This window comes from Eschrichtius robustus, chromosome 10 (genome assembly GCF_028021215.1).
Source record: "Eschrichtius robustus isolate mEscRob2 chromosome 10, mEscRob2.pri, whole genome shotgun sequence".
NCBI classification, from domain to species: domain Eukaryota; kingdom Metazoa; phylum Chordata; class Mammalia; order Artiodactyla; family Eschrichtiidae; genus Eschrichtius; species Eschrichtius robustus.
Window position 1 is genome coordinate 112,815,583 of NC_090833.1, and position 25,700 is coordinate 112,841,282.

Consider the following 25,700-nt stretch of genomic DNA (forward strand, 5'->3'; position numbering starts at 1 on the left):
GGCCACCAGATAAATATTAACTAGCACTTACTTTGAACAAATGCTAGGCACTAAGGGAAATAAACTTTGGAAGGAAGATTGAAAACCAAAACCCTCAAAAACAGAAGTAATGGATATTAACTTCACATAAACAAGTAAGAGCTATGAAATTGGTGTAAAAATAAGAAATATAAACAAGGTACTATAAAGCAGCAAAGAGAGAGAATATAATTTGGCTTCTGTAATTGTGAGAAGTCTTTTCCAAGGAAGGTACAGTGTCTTAGAGGATAAGCAGAAACTTTCCAGATGGAAGGGGAAGTCACTCTCAGCAAAAGAAAGTGTGCAAAAGCACGATTTAAGAGACGTCAGGGCTTCCCTGGTGGCGCAGTGGTTGAGAATCTGCCTGCCAATGCAGGGGACACGGGTTCGAGCCCTGGTCTGGGAAGATCCCACATGCCACGGAGCAACTGGGCCCGTGAGCCACAGCTACTGAGCCTGCGCGTCTGGAGCCTGTGCTCCGCAACAAGAGAGGCCGCGATAGTGAGAGGCCCGCGCACCGCGATGAAGAGTGGCCCCCGCTTGTCACAACTAGAGAAAGCCCTCGCACAGAAACGAAGACCCAACACAGCCATAATTAAATAAATAAATTTAAAAAAAAAAAAAAAAAAAGAGAGAGGCCAATCCACAGAGACAATCAAGACACGTCTTTCAGGATTTCAACACCAAACGAATTGAAGAGCTCTGCCCCATGATTTAGCAAGTTGATTACACTCCAAGTACATAGCAATTTAAGTGAACTGAAGGATTATATCTACAAATTAGGACTTACTAGGTGCCAGTTAGTGTTCCAAAATATTCAGTCTTCCTATCACTCTAATCCCCACCTTTCAACCTTCCTGGGTAACTAAAATTATGATTCTCTCCTTTTTCTTAACACCCATCTATAATGTATAATTCAAATAACTTACACATTCGGGATACTTATTGAATAAGTGCTCTGGTTCTTAATTTTAAAATGCTGAGTTGAATACTTTGCATTAAAAAATTTTTTAATCGAATAATTTCTATTAGTGATTTAGTGGACTTCAGAGAAAAATAAGACATACATACTATACAGTACCCATTCCTACATGTATTAGAAATAAGTAAAAACCACGATAAAATGAGTATGGATTTTTAAAAATCCCCTCCCACCCCAATACATCTGCACGTTCTCAGTGTCGCTACTGCTTTCTTCACTCTTTGAGTGAGTAGTATAAACAACCTGACATTTTTACTAGGTGAACCTTGGGATTATTAAAAAGTAAAAATTAAATATATAATGTTATTGGAGCTCAAAAAGTGTTGTAGCTTGTAAAACTGACAGGGTTCTTTTGCTCTTTAACGCTTCCCCAAGTGCCTGTCAATGATGTAAAGCTATGAGGAATGAGTAGCGTGAAACGCAGCTCCAAAGGCTTGAAGTTTTATTTTTTAGGGAATGTATTACATGCTAAAACATTACATTAAAAAGCGTTAAAGTAAAACAAACATAGAACTAATTTTTCCAACTTAATAGTCCTTGGCTTTGCCTAGAATTTTCATACAGTTGACTTTACTTCTTCTTACTTCACCTTACGCATTCTTAGTGTTTCTATTTGACCTCTGTGCAGTTGTATTCACAGCGCACAGTACAAGTAGGGCCGCACCAGCTGCTGACGCCTTTGTGGGCAGTATAACACATTACCTTTCATCCCACTTATGGGAGAATTAAGGGGATGGAGTTAGTGAAAATTCCAGTTAACTACGGGTTTAATTATGTAGCTCCAAATCTCTCCAGGACCCCCCTCCCTTACTTTCTCAAGACCTTCAGGTTAATCAAAAGGGGCTGGTCTGTGGTTACCAACTACTAATTACCTAAGAGGGAAAATTTTTTCTACTATTTCTAAGAGAGTTAGAATAATAAATAATTGCTCTCTCTTCCATAACTTCAGTGAAGTCAAATTTGCTTTCTTTTTCCCCAAAGATTACGTTGTCAAAGTAGTACAGTGAGATTCTTTGTAAGTATAAATGTCTGGTGGTGCTAGGTGTTGATGTCATTAGCTCCTGTTTAAGTTGTTAGATAAAAGTATGAAAAAAATTTGGATTCCAAATTTCCACTAGATAATATGAGACATCTTTTACTGTACTTTCAATAGAAACTTATACTTGGCACACTTAATGTATATCAGGAAATTTAAAATGTTTAAAATCATCTAATTGGTATATATGTACACTAACATAAAGGGAAAAGGAGAGGGAGGGGAAAAAGAGACCGTGGGAAAAGAAGGTGATTTCTTCTTCTCTCTTGCACAAAAAAGAAACGTTCAAAAACACTTCCTTTTAAAATTGGAATTGAGTTTTTCAAAAGGGAAAATATGATCCTATGTTTTACGGGAGATCACATATCTTAATAAAAGGTAAAATACTGGCATGTAAACCACAAGGTGGTGCTACAACCCCATGCTGATGCTGAAGTTTCAGAAGTTTAATTGACAAAGTAGTTTCTTTTGTAATCTCTTGATGTTCAATTTTTTACAATTGGAAAAATAAAGCTAATTGGATTCATTAATTCTAGAAATGTTTACTGAAACTACTAAATTCAAAGCTGTATGCTAACTTCAAAAGTTCATAATTTTAAAGTATGATGACTACACGTGTGCCTGTAGTAGAATATTAAAAATGCCTTCTTAAAAGTTATCTCAACTTAGAATTTTAACTTACTATTAAAGTTTCATAGGTGACAAATATCAAGTTACATTTATATAAACATAGGAATAAATAAAAGAATGTATCTAGTATTTGAAAATGAATTTCATTTTTCTCTTAATGTAACTTCCTCGAAGACTTCTTTCTCTCTCTAGAAAGTCATATAACTTCCCATCATTTAAAAAAACAAGAAACAAAAAAACCCTCACTGTGTATCTTGTAACACAGGAATGGCCACCATCTGGGTCTGAGCTGCTGCTCTTCAAATGTGTTACGGAGTAGAGCACTAAAATACTCGGCCCATTTTCACCACTGTCCAGCCTGCTTTCAAATACAAAAGGAGAACCATGCCCTAACTTCCTCAACGTTAACTGCAAACGTGTTGCTGCCTTTTGACTGAGCGTGAAATAGCTGTATTTTCGCTGTATTTCAGTCTCAGTGAGCATATTTAACTTTTCACTGCAAGATATTCGTCAGTACAGATGGCAAGATGGTATGTACGAGAGCCTCCTGGGGACAATATGCAAGTCCCAGGTGGAGTGTTTCCAACCGGATGTAAACCACGGTCCTCAAGGCTGTACTTTAAAAAACTACTTAGTACGCTGCCAACAAATGTCAACACAAAAATACAGTGCTGGAATGACTTCACGCTGCAAAAGAAATGTACTGGCACCTAAGTTTTCCTGAGAATAGTAAAACAGTAAAGCAGGATAATCACAGCACAAAAATATTTACGTATTTATTCAACATTGAATGAAAAAGCTAATATACCAAATGGAATTCAAATTCTAATAAAAATATTACAGTATACTAAAATTGCAGAGAGAACTCTTTAAAATATACAACATGTACAGGAGCCAAAGTCCTAGAGAAGTTCATGCAGAAAATTCTATAATTAGTGATTTGGACATTTCAGTAACTCTGCAGTTTCTTCAAACCTGGAATATAATACGTAAATAATATATTAAGTAAATAACAAATTCATAGTGACGCATAGGAATTAGGTTGCTGCAGTTATGCTTTTGAGCCTTAAATAAATTTCACTGCTTATTTATAGGTAGTTACTGTTAATAAGTATACTATGGCCAGAAGGGGAGGACAAACATTATGCGTCTTTAATTCTTGAAGCATAAGTTATTTCAGCACATCTCAAATTTCCAAAAAAAAAAAATTATAGTCTTTTAAAGTAGCAGGCTGCATGATAATCTTACACAATTTCATTTCATATTTTCTTTCAACTGTTCTTTAAAAAAATCATGTAATTTCATATTTGTACTAGGTAAAAGTATCATATTTAGTACTACCATACCAACAATTTTCTGAAAAGGACTAGCAATACTTTCACAATACTTAAAATGTCTCCAAACCATCCATCTACATACACAATTTAATATTTTGATAAAGTAGTTATCAAAAATAGATAACTTCTTGATTAACTATCAACCAAAAATATCACTGCACTCTTTAATCTGCAATTAATTCCATTAACAATGTTTGACATCACTTGCTGGAAACAAAAACAGTGACTCGTCTCACAAACACGTAACTGGAGGTGGATTTATTATCCACTGGAGTCCTGAAGGAAATTCCACACCTGATTGAGAGGCCTTCAAGGTTTGAAACACACAGGCACGTTCTTTATACATTGTAATCCAACACGATTCCCCATAGAGAAATGAACTTCTGGTGCCCCTTTCTGTTACTTACATTTTTTTCATCCTTTCCATTTCCTGGATTGTTGTTTCCTTTAAAAAGCAACAAATTTAGGCCATTTCTCAAAGTAAACCATAATCAAAGAAGGACCGTGAACATATAAAACACAGTCTAAAACATTGCATTAAGTACCGTTTATTTATCACAAAGAATTTTTATGAGATTAAGATTTACAGTTTCACTATTTTTCTTGCCCGTGGCTTCTACAACTAAATCTAATGCTTGCTCGCTCTCCTGACCTTACAAAGGAAATCACCTAAGTAGTTGTCAGTTCTTCTTACCTCCGAAATCTCTCTCAAACCACAGTAATTAACAGTTGAGGCTCTGGGAGTTGAATCGGATGATACCATACTATAACCAGAGGACAAAGGAATATTTGCTTGCCTTTCCTCTTTGCTTTTTCTATCTGTGGAGAAATTAATTTTTAGGTTACCATTTCCTTTCATAGTAGAGTCAAATATCTAAAATTGTATGTATAGAGGGAAGAAATGTAAACATCTCAATATAAAATACCTATGGTCTAGATGAGTTTTTAATATTCTTTTAGGATAATGACCTGCATATGGAGATCTGGATGTTAAAAACTGGTCAATAAAAATCACAAAAAGTAAGATTGTCTTTATCATGATAGCAATCAATTGAATATGCAGGTTAATGTATTTTTACATAAGCTACTGATCCGTGTATATTCTTTTCTTAAAATGGTGGCAACTATTAGTAAAACTGACTATATGTACTTCCTAAAACTCAGGAAACATTCTACCCTGAGTTGATATGTATGGAAAAAAATTGCTTAAAATTCAGGTTCACAGATTTATTACTCTAAAGAACTGAACAGCTTTCCATTTCCAGTATCCTGATATTATTCAACAAAATGATGGCAAGTCTTTCCTACCATCGAATTGAATACAGAACATCACAGAGAAGACAAGTTCCTGTCCAAACAATCCCATAAGCCCTATGTTTTTAGTCCACGGTACATTTGGCTGCAAAAACAAGGCCAAAAAAAAAAAAAAAAAAAATCAGGTACCCATTTAAACTGGTTTACGTAGTTTAACTGTAAGCCTACACAGACAACCTCAGTCAGGGAACAAAGTGTTAGCACATGAGGACTCTGGTCTCTCATGGAGCCACAGTCTCTCCTGTCTCCTTCTCTTGCCTGTTTGCTCCATTCCTCTACTTACTAACGGGCATGAACTTCACCAAAAGCATTCCCAACTTAACATGATCCTCAGATCAGACTGGTGAACTGTCGCTCTCAACATCAAAAGGAATTCAAACCCTCTGCTTCCAGGTAGCATGGAGAGGTAAGGTGTAATGTGTCAGGCTTTATAAATTTGACTCAATCGATCCGGGTCAGATTATACATTTTTTGAGACTAGGTATTCAACTCATTCATAATCTATAATCCATTTCAGATAGTGGTCTATCTGCTCATCACTCTTAAGTCCTAGCATAGGACTAATGTGTTAAAAGTATGTTCTGTAACCTGTTATTTAAAAAGTACTAAGCCCAAACAGGTGAAATCGAACTTGGAAAAGGCAGTGTTTTGCAAATAGCAGGCTTCGGTATTCTTTCAACGCATAAAAACTTGATTTCTACCATATACAGATAGATACTGGTGACAGAAGCACAGACGTTATGCTAGACAGACCATAAGATAAAGTTCTTGCTCTCAAGGATCCTAGAGTTGAGCTTTGAAATTTGTTGAGTAATGAATGAAGGATAAATGGAAAAAAGTCAACTTTTACCAAATCTGATTTGTAGTCTATAATAAATCTACTGCCAGAAGCAGCATGTCAAATAATTATATTTAATAACCTAATTATTGAACTTGTTTTCTGTGCAATGAAACTGGCACGTGCACTGAATATGTAGTGTTGAAGAGAAAACGTCAAAGCTAATTTGCCTCTTTTCAAACATGTCCCATCGTTCAACAGCTGTGTGGCCTTTGGCAGTTATTTAATCTCTCTTCCTCATCTGTAAAATATGGATAATGATAGCACTTATCTTGCTTTGAGAAGTAAATGTTTTACTATCGCAGTTGGAACAGTGCAGGCCCGTAGTTACCACTACAATGTGTTGTTGTTAAATTGTTATACACATAGTAGCTGAAAGATTTAATGAGGTTAAACACCCACAGATTTTAAAATTTAGCTTCATTATGAATTCTCAACTGGACAAAATATCTCTTCTGCAAATATGATCTAATTACAAACACGACAAAGTTTAGACCTTTGCCTTTTCAAAAAGCATAAGAATCAAAAAATTAAAGCTTTAACTGAAAAGCAGCTCAGAAATCTTATCCCTGCTGCTCCGTCACAATGAAAATGTCAGTAGCCTAGTGAGGTTAAGTGACACAGAGAAGATTTGTCTTAATTTTAGGTCCTTCTCATTTTATTACCATCAGTGAACTGTTGAAATGCAAGAGGTTTGTAACACTTTACAGGTTACTGACAAATGTGTTTTTTTTCTCTTACATATATTATTTACATATGCAAAAGTTACTACTTAAGTCTAAATTAGAAACTTTGGAAGGTCCACTTATTATTCTAAAGCACTTTGCAATTAAAAGAGTAAAACATCTCTAAAAGTTTGCGATTTTGTACACTGGAATTTATTCAACTACTACATGTAAGACATGTAAGTTGGCTTTTCTAGCAATCCTTGATTTATAGTCTGTAAGTTTGATATTTTCTTTGTTTTTAGGAGCTTTGCAATTTCTAAAAAAATAAGGTTTGAGGATAATTAAAATGACCAAATACTATAAAAACGTTTTTGTGAAAACTCCTTACCATATCACCAATTCCAGTACGCCAAGAACTTACCCGGACTGAGACTATCCATGTCGCTACTAGAAGCACAGTCTTCACTCATCTCATTAAACTCTATATATTCATCATTCTGGAATGATACAGTTTAGTATTTAGAACAAAATAAAAAGATATGTTCTCATTTTATGCTCTTACTGCTAAGCATAAAATATATAGATGACATAATACTTACTTTTGATTATTTTATTTACAAGCAAAACATAAATATCCCTACATATAAAAAATGATCTTTTAAATGTGGAAGGAGAGAGAAAACTTGAATCTACTAACTTTCTAGGAAGGAGAGACAGACTAGGACCAGAAATGACGTAACTGTCTCTAAAAGCTCAGCTTACAAGTCTGTCAGATTATCTTATTCGATGAAGAGAAAAGCAATAGTCACAACAACCATCACCAAACAGGGTGCTCCTAAACAGGACTTCATCCCAACTGAACACTTCCCATTACCTAAGTATTCTCTTATTTAACATTCCAAATAAGAGAATAATAATGAACAAAGGAATTACTTTATTGTATCTTGAGATATTCTATAAATGCAAAGGAAAGAAAATACCTTTTTAGATAAAAGCATTTCTGTTTCAAGAAGAGTGACACGACTTAGAAGATCAGCCCAGGTTTTTTCATTCACCATCACTTTCCCTTTCATTTTTTCTTCCAAAGATGCTAATCTACTTTCTATGCAAGTCAGTTTCTTCAGCTTTTCTTGGCATTCAGCAAGCATAGTCTGTAGTGCAATAATCTCAGGATTGACTTCTGTATCCTAAAATGATTAGAAAGATTAAAAATATTACGCAGATTAAAATTCCCATAATTCAGTGTATTCCCATTTCCACGTGTTGTTTCAATAGTTACAACAGGCAGGACAGCATGAGAGTTAAGAGTGCTACTTCTGGAGCAGGCACCTTGGACACTTAAACTAGCTCCTGCAAGATGCCCGATGCCTCAATTTCCTTAAATAAAAAAAAAAAAAGATGACAAGAGTGCCAACTTCATTTGGGTCTTGTAAGATTAAATGGATTAATTTGCATAAAGCTCTTAGAACAGTATCAGTTTGTACAATAAAAGTGTAAGTAACTAGCTTCTTATAACTAGATCTAGCAGAAAGCTAAGAGGAAATGACCGAGAAATGAGATTGTTACATTTGCTATAAACAGGAAGTAAGCCTAATGGTCATCTGGTGGTTTTTAAATGCCAACTGAATACCAACATGTATAGAAGTCACAAGACATAGAAGACGGACAGAAAAAGAAGTTTTAACGGAAGCAGTAGAGACGAGACACTATAATGGGGTCTGTGGCAACAAAGTAATAGCAATGATATCCCGAGAGAGAGAGAGCGAGCAAAGGACAGCAAGGGCCCCAAAAGGAAAATGAAAAGGTGGTAATGCACCATTTTTTTCCATTCATCAATATGGGGAAGAGGTGATAAAGAACCTTCACTAAACAAAGTAGTATATCTCTATCTCTCACCAGACTGCCAATTCCTTGAAGTCAAGTCCTATGTCTTATTCATCTTTGCATTACCCATGACATCTCTCCTAGTACCCTAAACATAAGCAGCAAATAATATCTTTTGAATTATGTTCAGTAAGACTTATTGATTCTTAAGTAATGGTAACAAAGGTAACATGTCATGATCAATAATTTAAAAGGCTAGAAATGTTCCAAAGATTAGATCTGAAATAATCATGTATATCAAAGCAAGAAATATTGGCATCGGTTAATGAAGTCCCAGATTCTTACTTGCTGCTCACACTTAATTTCAGGAACCTGTAATTCAGGAATCTTTATTTCAGCAGCCTTTAAGTCACAAATATCAAATGCTTCATTAACATCTGTTACTGTATCTTCAGGAATGTGAGCACCATCTTCATTGTACAGATGCCGGATCACCACAGCTTTCTTCTGCACAGAGAAAAACATGTCAGAGATGCTTCCGTGTTCTCCACCATTATTTTAAACATACACGTAGTAATTTTTCAAAAGAAACATCCTATCTCCCATTTAAGATTTACAGAAGTTTAAATTACCACATATGCAGATACCAAATATTACAAACTTATTATTTTAGGTGTGATGAGACAATTGTGGTCATGATTTTTAAAAAGCATTCTTATATTTTACAAAAATATTGAAATATTTATTCAGTGATGTCTGGGACTTGTTTCAAATGGTTTCAGGTTTGGGAGAAAAGATGTTGGGAAAAGTGGTTACAATTAAGATGAAACAAGATTAGCAAAGAGTTGACAAATTGCTGAATCACAGAATGGATACTTTTGTACAGGTTTGAAACGTTCCATAAGAAGAAGTTATTTTTAAAAGGTTAACACACTATTCACAGGTAGATAATCAAGAACTGGCTTTATGAGTAGGACTCATTACAATTTTTTTTTTTCTATTAAACAAACCACAAAACATAAGACTGTCAATAACAATTCAAACGAAGGGAAAGTCCTGAGAGTAAAGGCACCAGGTCAAACCGCATTTACGTAGGACTCTTCTGCCTACTTCCTTTTCTATGGGCAATCTGCGTATGAACATGAACTCAGCACATGTGACAAAGAAGTCACAACTACCACCCCAGAGAAGGCACTGGGGAGGAGACAACTTGTTTCAGTATTGACTCAGTTTTTCATGTAAACAAAGGAATGCACTTACTACTCCATCTTTTCTAAACTGGAATACTTTTAATAACTATTCAGATTTCTGAGAATTAAGAATTTGTTGCAATTTACAAAATTTTGATGGATAACAAAGGAAACATTATTTTACGAAAATTAAAAAGTCTAATGTCTTCAAATTTTGTATCTTCCTTTGTTAGGACAATTTAGATCACCCCTCAGCCCCCATACTGAAATAGAAGATTGAAAAATGCACTCAGTTCTATCAACTCATACTTAGTAAGTCCTTACAATGGACCTAATCCTGTGCTAAGCACAAGGAATATAAAAAAAATCAGTATAAGAAAATCCCTGTTTAGATCAATTCTAGTTGGGAAAGGATACAAGACACTTACATGCCTTTTCATATTGCCCTCATCACCTGGAGCAAAACCGGCATATTTTTTTTTTAAAGTTACTGACATAAGAGCCTTTTTCTTACAGTTAAATGTCACTACTTTTTGTAATGGCATAAAGTATAAATATCTTCACAGATTCTGTTTATATAACTCATATTTTGAATTGGGGAAAAATAATTCCCTAGATTTTACTTCAGCCAAAAAATACTCACATTCCTTTATCTAATGACACATCAGTTATTCATCTGGTAGTCTATCCTTCAATCTCAAAGGGCTTGCCCAAGGTGGAAGACAGCTGAAAGTATATTTACCATTATAAAATAATATTTTGGCTTCATTTTCCCGTGGAGATGGAAAAACTATCCCTAAAGGCATTGGACTCATTCAGCCACAGGTGCTTGAAGCAGACAAGGGCAGGGAAGATATCTACCACCAAAGAGAAAATATTCAAAACGCTACCCCAAAACCCGATTATAGATTTAAGGAACTATCAATCATTGGATAATTCACGGTCCTGGTATAGAAATATGAATGTATGTAAATCATGACCTATCACTGTAAGTAAAGGGAGGGTCTTTAGGAAGACTAGATACGTAATTCAGTGCAAACGTTCATGACCGCAAGAGGCAGAATTAAAGATTAGAAATATAAAGAGAAAGCCTGTTCAATTGTACGTTTCTACCCTCTTCTCATAACTTTAGGAATGTTCCCAGATAATATATGATATGCACTGTTAAAGATCCTTACACTCTAATGTCTAAGCAGAATGTTTTACCAGATGCTAGTCAGAAAAGTGAAACTTCTACGTTGGATTGACTAGGTAGGTGACTCTTAACACTACATGACACATTCTCTTTGTATTTTCCCACCTTTCCTGAAGTCATAAACCTGCCAGTGACGTCAATGCCCACAGGTTCAGTTGATGTCTTCTCAGCGCTTGAACAAGGTTCTGACTTAGCAGAACTGATTTTTTTCCTTTGTTGTGATGGAGTCTAAAAAAAAGGTATTAAGATGTCATAAATTGTGTGGGAAAGCATGATGTATATATTAAATTACTCTTATCACTTAAATTTTCATATGAAATGTGACTGCCAAATAATGCCGAGTCTAATGAGACGACATGTCTTTTGAAAATTACAAAGTGATGAAAATGTATTATGTTTGAACTATTAGTTTAGGACTAGTAGCTCCAAGTCACAAGTGTGCAAATACAAGTCACTAGTATTTAAAGCAAACATCAGGCATTGTAAGGTTACCCAAACCTGTGAATAGCGCAGTAATTGCACTACGCATTCATTTGCTGACTAGGGTATTGACTTTATACATTAAAATATAGCAGCTTAGCCTAAGTTAAAATCTATTAATAAAATTACCTTCTCAAGACCACTCAACTCCTTGTGCTTTTTCATCACACAATTCAAAATATCACATATAATTTGGATTTTCCATTCTGCAAATCCACACTGGAGAAACTGCTTTTTCGTCAAGATTGGTTTATAATTAAATTGATTACGAAGAAGCTGTAAAGAGGAAACAGATCAATGTAATAATTGGGAGCAATTTCTTTCAAAAATCCAAAATTATAAACGACCACCTGGTCAGGGATGTACTGCCATTTTTGAGAGGAGAGAGGAGAGGATTAAGCCATTATATATCGGGCACTAAAGAAACCTGTAGGGGTGCTGTGAGTCCTGACCAGGTAGGAGAACAGGTAGGAAACAGTTAGCTAGGGATGTACCAGAGTATAGATAGCTGTCCAGAGAGACGGAAAAAGATATAAAAAGTTCAAATAGCCTCACAGGTACTAAAAAAAAAAACAAAAAACAACTCCTTAGCTCGCTGAACAAGATTACTATAGCAGATATCAGAAAACCACAGTTCTATTTGTTTATAGAAATCATGACTTGATTTTTAGACAAGCTGGTACGCTACTGAGTTTCGATTTCTCATGTATAAAATGAGAGATACAGATTAAACCAGTAATTTTCAAAACCTACTCTGTGGACCCTGGGATTTCCTAGAAGGGTCTCTCAGGCTTCCATGGAAGCTTTCTGAAGTGAGAGACAAAGAAAGGGAAGATTAAACACAGACTATATTTAAAGGCTACCATTTCATCAAACTCTACCTAAAAAAGACAAAAATCAAGATTTGATTTGACAAATGGACTTTACTATTTTTTTAAAAAGGTTAAGAAAACCACAGTACATGAGCAAAAATTAATGACACAAAGTAGGGTTCTGAAAAATCAAACATGAGATTAAGTTCAGGATACATATAGTACAAGTGCAGGTACTAGAGTAGATAATAAGACATGGTTTCAGACCTCAAGGAACATAAGTTGTAGTTCCTTCTTATAAACAACTAAATTAACTCACAATTTTCTGAACCACAAACTTTACTCACTAAAACCACATTCTCTCTAACTTCTGCCAGTATACCAAATTTTACTAAAGTGTGATATAAAAACCAATGACATGGTTAACCAATGATATGATACCAATGATATGATAACCAATATGATTGATAATGATATGATAACCAATGACAATTACCAGTCCTCATATTTATTAGAGTATGAAACATACAGCAAACTTGAATTGCATCTTTTTTGTTTTAATTTTAGCAATTTCATGTATCTTTATTTATTTATTTTATTTATTTATGGCTGTGTCGGGTCCTCGCTTCTGTGCGAGGGCCTTCTCCAGTTGCGGCAAGTGGGGGCCACCCTTCATCGCGGTGCGCGGGCCTCCCACCATCGCGGCCTCTCTTGTTGCGGAGCACAGGCTGCAGACGCACAGGCTCAGTAATTGTGGCACACGGGCCCAGCTGCTCCGCAGCACATGGGATCCTCCCAGACCAGGGCTCGAACCCGCGTCCCCTGCATTGGCAGGCAGACTCCCAACCACTGCGCCACCAGGGAAGCCCTTGAATTGCATCTTGAGTATAACAGGGACAGCATTTACATGAGATAAATGTATCTGAAAATACTCTGTCAACTATGTATGCGGCATATATTTGAGTTATAATAACATTAATCTTAAGAAAACCATTCAGTGACTTCTAAAAGAATTACTGTTTCATAAATTCAAAGTACCTTGTAGACAGTATCTATGAAGCGTAAGTCATTCTTTGCTATGAGCTCTACATTGGAGTCCACCAGAAGTTCTGCTACATAAGGTGAATATGAGGTAAGGGAATAGCTGATGATGGGCAGAGAGGCTGCTGTGTCTCCCTTTACCAAACTGTCAGGAAAAACAGAAAAAGATTTTTAATAAGCTTAATTCCACAAAGTCGGATAATCAGGGAAATAAAAGAAATGCTGTCAAAAACTCATCATTTAACACAATAGCCATAATAATTAGGTGATGCACAAGACCCTTTAGATTCCACCCCCTACTCTAAACCGGTGTAGGCCAATTAACTACGAAACAAAAACTCTTTAGTACCAACAGCCTATTTACCACAGTATTCATTGATTTTCCAAAGCTTAGCCTTACTCGATCTTGTCCATTTTCTCCTACTAATAAAGCAAATGTTCGGCCTTACGGTACACAAGTAGGCTTTATGGTTTTGCAAACACTTCTCACATTACCTCACTTGCTCTTTACCACAAAGCTGCAAAGGGAAAATACGAGGAATTCTAAGTTACAGGTGAGGAAAACAGGGCTGGAAAAGGTATCAACTGTGACTAAGCTGACCAGCTTACTATCTTCCCCTGACATCGGGCCCATCTGGAATCTACCTTATTAGCTTACGCTACTTCCTCCAGCCTAGAAAGGCATCTATCTCACTCTTCTGTTATCTGTCATTCATTCTTTACGAATCATCAGTCAAATCTCAAGCCTCCCATGAAGCCATCTTTCTGATCCACAAGGACCTCTCTCAGAACGACTCCCCAGGTGTTCAGTATCTGACACCTGATGCTCTGCCTTGTACTGCTGTCTAATTGTCTCCACACACAGATCTTGCTTCTCAAGAAGTGCCTTCACTGATTCTCTCACAACAAAGCACAGATAGTATTTGTTCAACTGATGCTATAATGTACTTACTTAAAACATTTGTTTTCCACAAAATTCAAACATATACATAAATCTCCCCATCGCTGCCCAACTTTTTTCAATAAGGCAGGGAACAAATATGATAAGATTATATTTTGTTTTTTGCAGGACAAACATAAATTGTTTCTCTTTTATGTTTATGGGTAAAATTATAATTTACCCAATGAGAAAACTGCTCTAGCAACCTTGTCTCTCTGTAAGACAGTTCAACACAGGAAATGAAAAAGTACTTTTTTAGAGCAAAATGTGTCCATTTTATCCACATTATGAATAGAAAACAGCCAGGTCTGTATTTAATACCTCTTATGTTAAACAATCTCAGAAATCTTGGTTACCTAGTTTCTAAGGACTTAGACTAGAAACAGTAAGAGAAACAGATATTATAAATTGACAGGCCAACACTAAAAACAGCAGATGTCAGGAAAAAATTTTAAAATGGCAAAAAGTATAAAGAATCAAAATACGCGGAGGGTGTATTTGTATGTGTATGTGTGCGTGTCGGATCGGGGAGAGCAATCTGAAGCAGCAGCAAGTAGCACTGCCCGTCTCAATAAACCCTGCAGACGTTACTATCTTATAAGGTAATGTAAACTTGTTCTTAATGATACTCTTGGGTCAATAAGAAAATCAAATGTTTGAATGCTGTATTCAGAAGACAGGAGAATCATCAGTATATTTTAGAATTATTCCTATGCAAAATGTCTTTTAAAATGTTAATACTTAAAGTGGGAAGAAGAAAACTTGGCTACTCAAACTGATTCAGCCGCTGCCAGTCTGGATAGTAGAGATTTCCCTGTTTTGAGGAACCAATACATGACTGGTACACACTGTGGGAGCAGACTAGGGAATGCCTTCTGCTTCTCACATATGATGCTCGTAATAACAGTCATCAGAGCTAAACTTTCCCTAGTCTCCTCACTATCCATTCACTCGCAGCCTTCTCTTGGTTAGCTTTCCCTAGTTGACAAGACTATCTAGGATTCTACTGGGTTAAACCAACCCAGTTTCACTCACTACTTGAACATATGCCTAATCTGGACTTGTCCCTCGACACAGTCATTGAATAAATGTCTAATTAGCTTCTAAGATGTGCCAGGCAGTTCTAGATGTGGGGGTGCTGCAGTGAGCTAAACAAAAGCCCCAGACGTAAAGCTGCATTCTAGTGGGGGGAACATTTAACCAGTCAGCCATCCCAGGGAGGAAGAAAAAGAGGTACTAAACAATAAGAGGATGATGGGAGTACTGTATTAGGTTGGCAGAATTAGAGAAGAAATGTACCTTGCGACATTCTACAAAGGCAAGTAAGTCACATTTGGAAAGTGGAAACTAAAGCAAAAGGTTTAAGTGAGATAGCTTAATAACAATCTTCAAGCATGGTATAAATTGTCATAAGAAATCTATTAACTAGAATCTTCCAAATCAAAAAGGAATACCACCCAACTAAATGTGCGAGGGTGATAAATTACAGAACTAATGAAATCCATTACACTTCCATGAGACTAAACGTTGTACAGAGACCACACCTGATTCTAACAATATTGTGCTTCTACTTCTAAAAGTTGTTTTAAATCTCTTGAGTTGGAATTTTTCATTAATTCCTACTTAGAAACAAACTCCTTCCTAACTGCTTTCCAAAATACCTTAGTCATTTCAAGGAAAAAATTTAAAGGACCCAGATAAAATCTGGATTTTTATTTAGATACTCCCCTCATGTCAAGCATTACCTCACATCATTACTGAAAATAATACAAAGAAGTTTGATATTGTAGCTCACCCTATACAATCCACCTCTCTAGGATAATTTAGCGAGCGAAGCACTTGTTCTAGGTTCCGTAAGCTTCTTTTTAAGTCACCTGTTGCCATTATTTAACATTCGATTCAGCTCCAGCTTTGGAAATTATCTAATTTTTCACCTAAAAAAAAAAAAAAATCCATGAAACACTGTTCAACTCTTTGTATTTTTGAAGCTTCTCTAATCTCTTTTGTTCAATCTCATACACACTTACCATATTTATCTTAGTTATTTCTCCCCTAATTTATCTTCCCTACTGGTCTAGTACTGTCTTGTATCGTCCATATATTCCTGAATGTCAGGTGCACTTTTCCCCTCAATATTTTTTCATTAAAAAAATAAGTTTGCCTTATGCTCATCTTCTAACAATGTGTCTGATATTATACGACACTCTCCCAAACACTTAATGGTACAACAAAGTACAATTTGGGAAGACATATCACCCTAAAATAATCTCCATCAATGGCTATTTTGGATGCTTATAAAGGGTACATAATAAAAATCAGTAAGAAATGGAGACAAAGAAATTTAGCACAGATTTGGTCAGTATTCCCAGGGTTCCGAACTTACATAGTTGTAAATCAGATCGTTTGCTTAAAAAATAAAAATAGATAAGTTAAAAAAAATTCAGAATTCAGCTGGTTAAATATGGCAGCTGGTTAAATGCATGTTACCTTCATTCCCTTTTCTAAACACCACTAAAATGAAAGTAAATGATTAGAAACCATATATACTCATCAGGGTAAAGAAAACTAGAGGGGATTCCACATGACAAAGGATGTGTCAACAAAATTTTGGAAGATGGAAAACAGATGGATGAGTGATAACCAACCTAGCAGAGCAAAGGTAGGTCCATCCCATCCTCCTATTTAGGAGGAAGCCAACAACAGCAACAGCTTCAGAAATGAGGGGACCTGATACTTCTGAAAGGCTGAAGGGTAAGGCCAGGGCCTTGAAAGAAGAATGATTATTTGAAAGTCCGTATAAGAAGCTGCTGAACCCTGGATTTTCACTTTCCCTCTGCTTCCCCTCCCACCCCCCACCCCCAGACACATATAACTTGCTCAGCTAGGCAACTACCTCTGATTCCCCAGGTTTAGCAATGAGTTTTTAGAAAATGTCACCACAACCCATAAAAAAATTGAGTTGGAATTCATTAAGATTAAACTTCTGTTCTACAAAATACACTGTTAAGAAAATGAAGACAGGCTGCAGACAGTATATTTATAAAACACATACTGGATAAAAGACTTGTTTCCAAAGTATACAAAGAATTCTTAAATGTTAAGAGTAAGAAAACAAACAACCCAATTTAAAAATGGGCAAAATATCTGAAAATCTCATTAAAGGAGATACACAGATGGCAAATAAGCATATAAGATGCTCAACATCAAATGTCTTTAAGTAATTACAAATTTAAAAAATGATACCACTGCATATCTATTACAATGGTTAGAATCCAAAAAACTGACAGTACCAAATGCTTATGAGCATACGGAGCAACAGGAACTCTCATTTTTGGTGGGTGGGAACGCGAATCGCATAGCCATTTTGGAAGACGGTTTGGCAGACTCTTACAAAGCTAAACACCATACAATCAGCAATCGTGCTTATAGCTATTTACCCAAGTGATTTGAAAATTTAATGTACATACAAGATACTGCACGCAAATGTTTACAGCAGCTCTGTTCCTAATCACCCAAAACTGCAAGCAATCAGGATGTCCTTCAATAGCCAAATGAATTTAAAAAACGAACACATCCATACAACACGACATTATTCAGCAATAAAGAAAGAGCTATAAAGCCACAAAAAGACATGAATGAACCTTAATGCATATTGCTAAGCAAAAGGAACCAGTCTGAAAAGGGTACATATTGTTTGGTTTCCATTTTACGATATTCTGGAAAAGGCAAAACTGTAGAGACAATAAAAACTATAGAGATCACGGCTGCAAGGATTCAGAGGTAAGAGGGAGGGTCACATACAGTTAATGTGCAAAGCTACCTCACAGAGGGGGTGGATGGAAAAGCTGCTAAGTAACTTTGGGAATGAGTGGGCCTGTGAGACTAAAGGCAAAATGAGCTGCACAGAAACACTGTACTCTAGTGTATAAAGTTGTTTCCCATGTACGTATGGGTTAATTCTACATATATGCTGGAATTGAACAATTAAGTAAATGGATGGCTAAATAGTAGAAGCCAGGATTCTCACTGCTGGAGTGGGAATTTACAGATAAGCAAGGGGACGAGATTGAAATGAGCCATGCCTCATGGTTTAGAGTTAGACACGCAAGTATGAACTCATGTTTAGCTTAATATAGATGCAGAATATGTGTAATGCTGGCTCCCTGGAGAAATGGCCAATTCTAGGACCGGGGCAGGAAATATACGAGATGAGCCTGAGGCATTATATAATTCTAGAATGTAAGAAATTACACACAAAACAAACAAACCAATCCCACACGTATGTCATAGGGACACAGGAACCAAATGAAACCACTTCCAGTGGTCAAAGCTGAAACAATTTGAACAGCAAAAACAACAAAATCAGGCATTTGATAAAATTCAACATTTAGGATATAATTCTTAGGACATTAGGAATAGAAGGGAACTGCCTGCAGTCATCTACAGGATATCTACAAAAAATTTACTGCAAACATCCTATGTAAAGGTGAAGTATTGAAAGCTTTCTTCCTGAGACTGGGAAAAGGCAAGCTTATCCACTCTCACCATTTCTATTCAATACTGTACTAGAGGTCTTAGACAGTACAAAAATACAAGAAAAAGAAATAAAAGGAATAAAGACTAAAAAGGAAGAAATAAAAATGTCATTAGTCACAGACAACATAATTGTATTTGAAAAAATCCAAAAGAAATCAAATGAATTTAGCACGGTTGCTGGACAGCAGGCCAATATACAAGTATCAATTGTATTTCTCTGTATTACCCAAATAATTTCTAAATTATGTTTAAATATGTTAAAAAAATATGTGTAAATAATCACTAGCCTCCAATATCATAAACATGTGAATAAATCTAAAACGGATCTGTAAGACCTCAAAACAAAAAAAACAGAAAACTTCATTGAGATAAATTAAAGAAGGCCTAAATAAGAGGTCTACATCCTGAGCAAGGATTTAAAGACTCAATAAGTCGATCCATAATTCAATGTATTCCCTCCATGCCATGCCTCCCCAAAACTCCCTGCAGTTTTTTAAAGGTGGAAATTGACAAGCTGATTCCAAAATTTGCATAGATATGCAAAAGATAAACAATAAATAACACAATGCTGAAGAAGACCTAAACTGGAAAATTCAACCACTGGATAATGAGACTCATTATAAAGTTAAATTCAGAATTATTGAAAATATCTACAAACAGAACAATGGAATGGAATAACGTACAGAAATAGACCGTGCATACATTGACACTAGACTTATGACAAAGTTGATGCAGAGTAGCCCTGGAAAACGGATGGTCTTTTTCAATAAATGGTACTGTGTCAACTGAATATCCAAATGGGATAAATAAATCTTGACCCCTTGATGTAAAGGGTACCTCACATCCTTCACAATCAATTCCAGGTTTGTTGTTGAAGATCTACATGTAAAATGTAAGACAAATAGGCTTTCTGGAGATCACAGAGTAGAATATCTTTATGATCTTCAGGTAGAAAAAGATTTCTTGTCTTATAACTGATAAAATGAACCACATTAAACTTACTAACTTCTGTTCATCAAAAGATACCCTTAAGAGAGTGAAAAGAAAAGCCACTGAGTGGAAGTTGATACTGTCAATATACATAACCAACAAAAAGATTCATAGCTAAAAGAAAACCCTATAAGGTAATAAGAAAAAGAAAGACAACTCAATAGAAAAATGGTAAAGAGCTCTGAACAGGAACTTTACAAAAGAGAAATGTGAAAAGATACGCAACCTCATTAATCATTAGGAAATCACAAAGTAAATCCAAAATGTGAGGTTGCAGCGCATTTGAAACAAACCACAATGCTGTGAAAGGGTAAATTAGTACAATTACTTTGGGAAACTTATTAGTGATATCTACTCACATACTCAGGGCCCATGAAACAGCAATATGATGCCAATGAACACGAATAACAGAATACGTGTGTACATTTATGTGCACCAAAAGACATGAACAGTATTGGGGATTTTAAATTAAATGGTTCATTTTTTTAAATCTCTAAGAAAATGATACCATGGAATTATATTTTTAAATGACTCATTTTATTGCATCGGGTAGGGCTTTCACTAGAGTCTCAAAGGAGGTTATTCCCAAGGGAGCTTCCTAAACTAAACAGGTAAATAAATGGTTAAGAACTTTTGCTAGAAAGAGACAAAGGGCGTCTAAACTGTAAGTCAATCAGCCAGTGAGGCAAAGCTCAATAACACACTTAAAAATAGCTAGTATTTGTAACTGTCCACGGACACTTCATAGAAGGAGAATAATACATAACAATACCTTGAGTACTGAATCCTCTGGGAATGAAGCTCCTCTAAAATGAAGTCACTGACATTAAAAACAAAACAGAACAACCCATAAATCTGGTGAAGTAGAGTTAGTACGGTCATATCCCCCTAGTCAACACCCCAGCAGCTGCCTAGGATACAAATCACCTTCTTACACACCTTTCCTATATCTATATATAACCAGAGGTGGGCTAGCAATTTGCAAAATCCTAAATTCAGTAAGCTTTCTATTTTAAGCCACTGGCCACCCAGCTCTGTACCCTTTCCTCCTCTTAAAGAACATAGAATCTTCCTGTTCCAAGCTTCCTCTCCTTTATCAACACGGTAAAGAACACGTTATTGAATATACTTTTAAATGCTCACGCGTGGGTTTTAGTCAATATTTTTCAGCCAATCAATTACTTCAACTAAACACATTTTTAGGCAGAGGGAATTTCAAGTAGTGTCAAATGGGAGGGAACTAGAAAAAAGAGGAAGTGATCCTAAAAATCACATTCTACAATATACTGGCCAAGAAGGGTAAACCTTCTTTAACATCTTTTAGGATGACTGGGGGATTTATGTGCATATGGAAGCAGTTAAAGATGACTTCCCAAGACCAGCCTTTATTTTCCTGGGAAAGACAAAGTGGGAACTAATCTGGCTGTTGAATGCAAAAAATATATATTCTTGGGTGTTGCCCATGGCCAATATAGTAGGTGTTAGCTTGTTTTAAGTTCCAGACCCACGTATCGTAACACAATTCTTCTAAGGGGACCTTTCCTCCTAAGACATTCTATAACTTTAATACAAATTTTATCTCTTCCCACAGACTTCCTTTAATCCTTTCAGATATATGTTCCATCTTTGTGGTACATGGAATTTTTGTTTTATTTAACACTTTATGGTATCTTTCCATCCTTCCTTTCTCTGAAGTCCTGTAACATATACCAATGTCTCATTATTTCTACCTTTAGTAATGGAATTTCTGACAACAAAGTATGTCCCTGGAACACATCCTCTTCAGTACCAGCAGAATAAATATTCTGAAGAAGAGTAAGATACAGGTACAGCTGGGATCTGTAGGTGAAGGAGATAAGTGATAAACAGGATAGAAAAAATAAAGGGGTTAAAAATTTTTTGAGTATTATAGAAAAAAATTACAGCTACTGCTCTACATTTTTATAAAAGGCTTTACTGTTCTATTATAAAACTGAAAAAAACACTAGAAATTAAGACATTTAAAAAAAACCAATTTAGGACTTGTGCACATTTTAACATAGTAGTTTCAGACATGAAAAGTAAGAAATCGCTTAACATTTTCGCTTTATAACCCTTATAAAAAGAAGTTAAAAGACAAAAGCATATATCACTCAGCTTGTAGCACAGATTCAACCATTAAGATGGTCTCAGTATTGCTTCCTAGCTTCCTCCAGAGAGTTCTCTGCTACTAGTTAGGTCTGCCCCACTGAATTTATTACAGGAGACATGGTGGAAATGGTATAAAATAGCATTTTTAAGATTTTTAATCTAGTTGAATCTCACTGCTGTTAGAGGTCATTAAATGTGCCTCCCAATGGGATGCAATTGAACTCAGTGATTTTTGTTCAGAATGAAGCAACTACACCGACTGGTGTAATGATGACGGTCGATGGCTAAGAGTTTGTGACAGCTCATAACGCTAAATATTATCTATCAAAAATAGAGGAGAAAACTGGGGAAAACGGGGAGTAAGGGTCAAGTACATAACTCTGTAGGACTGCTGTGTTTACATATAAAACCGTTAAAAGGTTTGTGGATAATTTTAGAAAAATAGTCTACTACAGCCCTAATTCCGGAATCCAAATTTCAAGATTGATTTTTTTTTTTTACAGTAAGGGAAAAATCTATAGTCCTGTAGGAAAGTGGAGAAACACGGAAACACTAGGGAAATGTAAAGCAAGGGAAACATCAACTATTCTCAGCTCCTCCTTCTCATCAGCCGGATTGCTCCTCAGCTCAGAGGCTCCAACAGCAGGAATCGGCCCGTCTAGGACTTCCCCACCCTAAGTCAAACCTGATCTGAGAAGATGAGCTCTTCCCACTTCGTCGTTATCAAAAGGATATCCCAGTCGGGTTCATGGGCGAGGCACGTCTAGCGCTCTCCTCCTCTGCACTTGATTTAAAAGGATGAAAAGGCAGCCCTGGTCACTCGCCCCAGCCGGGGCCTCGGTTACGGCAGCGGAGAGAGGCGACCCCGGCCCATCCCGGGGCGCAGCCCCGCCTGCTCCCCCGCGCTCACCCAGCAGCGGCCGAGCAAAGAACGGGCTCCAAAGGCCTCCGGCGCCGCACAACGGGCAGAGGAGGTGGTAGCATGTGCAATCCGAGAGCCCCGGGAGCCCAGCCTCCAGCAACGACTCCCTGCGGCCCGACGCCGATGCCGGGGCGCGCTTCTCCCGCCGACCGTTTGTATTCGGAGCAGCGGGTGGAAGCCCGCCACGCACCGCGGCAGGACCTTCCAAGCTGCCGGCTCCCCTGCGCTCCTGGATTCCCCGCTGCAGATTCCACAGCACGTTCGTACAGAGCCCTAGGAAGACTGACCCTGCCGAGAGTCTTTTCTACGTCCAGTCCGATTCCAAGGTGCAGATTCGAAGTCTGCCCGGTTCTGAGGCTCAGAGGGGCTTGGACTGCGAAGTGAGAGACCGGGACTCTGTAGCGAATCGTAGACCAAGGGGATAAAAATACTTCTTCTTGAAGCACCCCGAATCCGGACGTCACTTCCGGCAACAATAGGAAACGTCAAAACTCGGAGAGTCGGCCGCTCAGGCTGCTGCAGCCTGGGGCACGCTGAGTTCGGAGGGATCAGGTGCTGTTTCTGGGATTCTCCCCGACCTCACCTCCACCGGCGTGAACAAATAAAGTTTGAACCGGCTTCTCCATGGCCTGGGCACCCCTTCCCGGCTGAGCCATTTTCTTTTTGGCTGAAAGCCCCCGCCCAGAGGCCGATTCGTCGCGGCGGCGGTGGGGAATCGCAGGTCGCTCAGGTAAGGGTGTCACCCTAGATATTTCAGAGTTCTTGCCTCTCTTCCCTGTACACCCCTACTTTTCTTCTCGGGAATGATGACCACCGGTGCTCCAGTTGGCAGAAACTTGCCAACCAGCGAGACTTTGGGGCCAATGACTGTGCGAAGCACCTTGAGTGACAGCGGTACTGGCTAATTAAAATGAGGAATCCGTGTCAGGAGGCGGGAGTAGGTGTGCTTCTTGTGTTCCTGGGTCACTGGGGACCCCTAGGTCAGCTTGGGACCCCAAGTAGGACCCGGCTTCACTCTGAAATAAAGCCGGGAAACAGCAGAGGTTACGCTCTTCTAGCCCAGGTGTTGCTTTTCAAGTAGAGAGTGTTTTTGGTGCATAGGCAGAGTTTTTGGCTCTTAACATACTTTTTACAGTAACATGAATGCAAACACATCCAGTTAAGGTCACGATGGACTGACAGTTGCTTCAGCTGTTAAACTTTGGTTATAAACTCGGCAGATTCTTAACTTGTCTCTTGCTTGTTTCTCTGTGACTAGGCTCCAGTTTCTTATATGGTGGGTGCTCACTTAATTATTATTAAAATTGGGAGAAATCAGAAGTGGATCCCAATCCTCAGTCGTTTAAGGGTTTTATTTTTAGGTTCTGTATGTATTTAGTAATTTAATAATTGAATCTACTTCTTTTAACAAGTGGAATCTTCATTTTCGAGGATCCCAGGTATTTCCATAGCCTTATATTATGACCTTTATTACTGCAAAGTGAAGCTAATTTACGTTTTCCATTTCAGCTTTCCATATTTTTTCTTAATGTTGCAGCTGGTGACCATATTTCTGGGATAGGGAGGATTTTTACCCCCTAAGACAATGGTTCACAAACTTGAGCAGATATCAGAATTAAGAATAAATTTTATTCTCTTTTCAGGTTGAGTAGGAAACTCGCCATTTTTATCCAGTTACCTTGACAGTTTGTCTGAGATACTGTATACAGTATGGCAGCTGACTTTCGCTCAAGTGAGCAATCCAAGAGAGAGCACCCAAGACTCTCTCTAGTCTTCTGTAAGCTAATCTCAGAAGTGGCATCCCATCACTACTGCCATATTCTGTTGATAGGAGTCAATAAATCCAACTCAGTCACTGTGGAGAGGATTACACAAGGGCGTGAATCTCAAAACGCAAGGGTCTATGGGAGCCATCTTAGAGGTGGCCTAACACAGATACCCTGGCTGATAACTTTTAGGAGTTAATAGATAGAAATAACTGAGCAAAAATATGCCTGATTGTAATGAAGTAGACAAACTTATACAAGCATTTTCTTTCTTGGAAAGTTTTTTTTTTTCTGGGGGGGGGGGGTGTCTTTTTTTTCTACTAAATACCTGAAGAGAGGCTTATTATTTTTCTTAGAAAGCTTTGCTTGAGGAATGACATGTGCGAGAGGAAGGTTTGTGTTTTTAAGGTGTACGTGAACAGAGCATATCACAACTGGAGACTGTGTATTCCTTACCCATTGCCATTTTATATGGTTGAAATGGTTTCAAAATAAACATGAACAAAGATAGCTTTTAAGGTGGAAAGAAGTTAGGAAAGACTAGAGGTAAGCCTTTCTAGTGTAGACAGAATGTGGCAGTCTCTATGTTGGTATGAGAGCACACAGGGATGGGAGAGGCCTGTCTGAGAACAGAAATGTGTTTGTGTGTTTGTTTTTAAGCATTATTAGATGCCAGGTACCACCTTCTGTCAGGTACCTGATGTGCTGACGCACATCACCAGCACAGCTTTTGTCAGTGAACCAAATGAGCTTATTGGAAATGAAAAGTACGGGCTTCAGGGTTTATTGTGACACTGTTTTGGCCTTGACCCACTGTAAAATTGCCTATGCTTCTTCCAGGTTTGAAAGATGTTGTCATCTTTTATACCTCAGGTGCTTAACGCCAGCCGGACTGTGTCAATCCTCAAATTGTAGATTTGGCTTTTAAATAGGTACTCCCTATCAGGTTAACATAGTTCATTTATAGTAGGTTACAGCCAATTAACTAGTGTAGTTTTGGGCCCTTAGATGTCTGCTAAATTTAGTTTTGGCCCCTTAGATGTCTGCCAGA

At 37.3% G+C, this 25,700-nt stretch overlaps 2 protein-coding genes across 6 annotated transcripts in view; one reads left to right on the forward strand and one right to left on the reverse strand.

Annotated features, from left to right (window-relative positions):
• Positions 1-3,502: 3,502 nt before the first annotated feature.
• On the reverse strand, positions 3,503-23,272 carry CEP44 (centrosomal protein 44). 5 transcript variants are annotated; one of them, XM_068553935.1, is made up of 14 exons: positions 22,872-23,271; positions 22,647-22,745; positions 21,562-21,670; positions 20,604-20,651; positions 16,101-16,239; positions 13,363-13,510; positions 11,642-11,788; positions 11,138-11,260; positions 8,993-9,154; positions 7,804-8,010; positions 7,245-7,320; positions 4,698-4,822; positions 4,411-4,448; positions 3,503-3,641 (listed from the first exon to the last, which is right to left on the reverse strand). In XM_068553935.1, exons 5-14 carry the CDS (start codon positions 16,187-16,189, stop codon positions 3,599-3,601), a joined length of 1,158 nt encoding a protein of 385 aa, XP_068410036.1. In that variant the 5' UTR covers positions 16,190-16,239; positions 20,604-20,651; positions 21,562-21,670; positions 22,647-22,745; positions 22,872-23,271; the 3' UTR covers positions 3,503-3,598. The 5 variants fall into 5 exon arrangements, with proteins under 5 accessions (XP_068410036.1, XP_068410037.1, XP_068410035.1 ...); XM_068553936.1 differs by lacking the exon at positions 22,647-22,745; XM_068553934.1 differs by having other exon boundaries at positions 22,647-23,271.
• Positions 23,273-23,353: 81 nt separating this feature from the next.
• The window catches only part of FBXO8 (F-box protein 8), a 37,211-nt gene continuing 34,864 nt past the window's right edge, over positions 23,354-25,700 (forward strand). Inside the window, exon 1 of the mRNA XM_068553940.1 lies at positions 23,354-23,613. The gene's annotated coding sequence lies outside the window, so the exon portion shown is untranslated. The remainder of the gene's footprint in view (positions 23,614-25,700) is intronic.

Bases quoted from the DNA above. Each gene is read 5' to 3' on its own strand.
- CEP44 (XM_068553936.1), bottom strand. From the start codon at position 16,189: ATGGCAACAGGTGACTTAAAAAGAAGCTTACGGAACCTAGAACAAGTG. The intron at 9,155-11,137 runs GTGGGAAAATAC...TTCTCTGTGCAG, and splicing joins GGTTTATGACTTCAGGAAAG to AAGAAAGCTGTGGTGATCCG. The intron at 4,823-7,244 runs GTAAGTTCTTGG...ATTTCTCCACAG, and splicing joins CATGGATAGTCTCAGTCCGG to ATAGAAAAAGCAAAGAGGAA.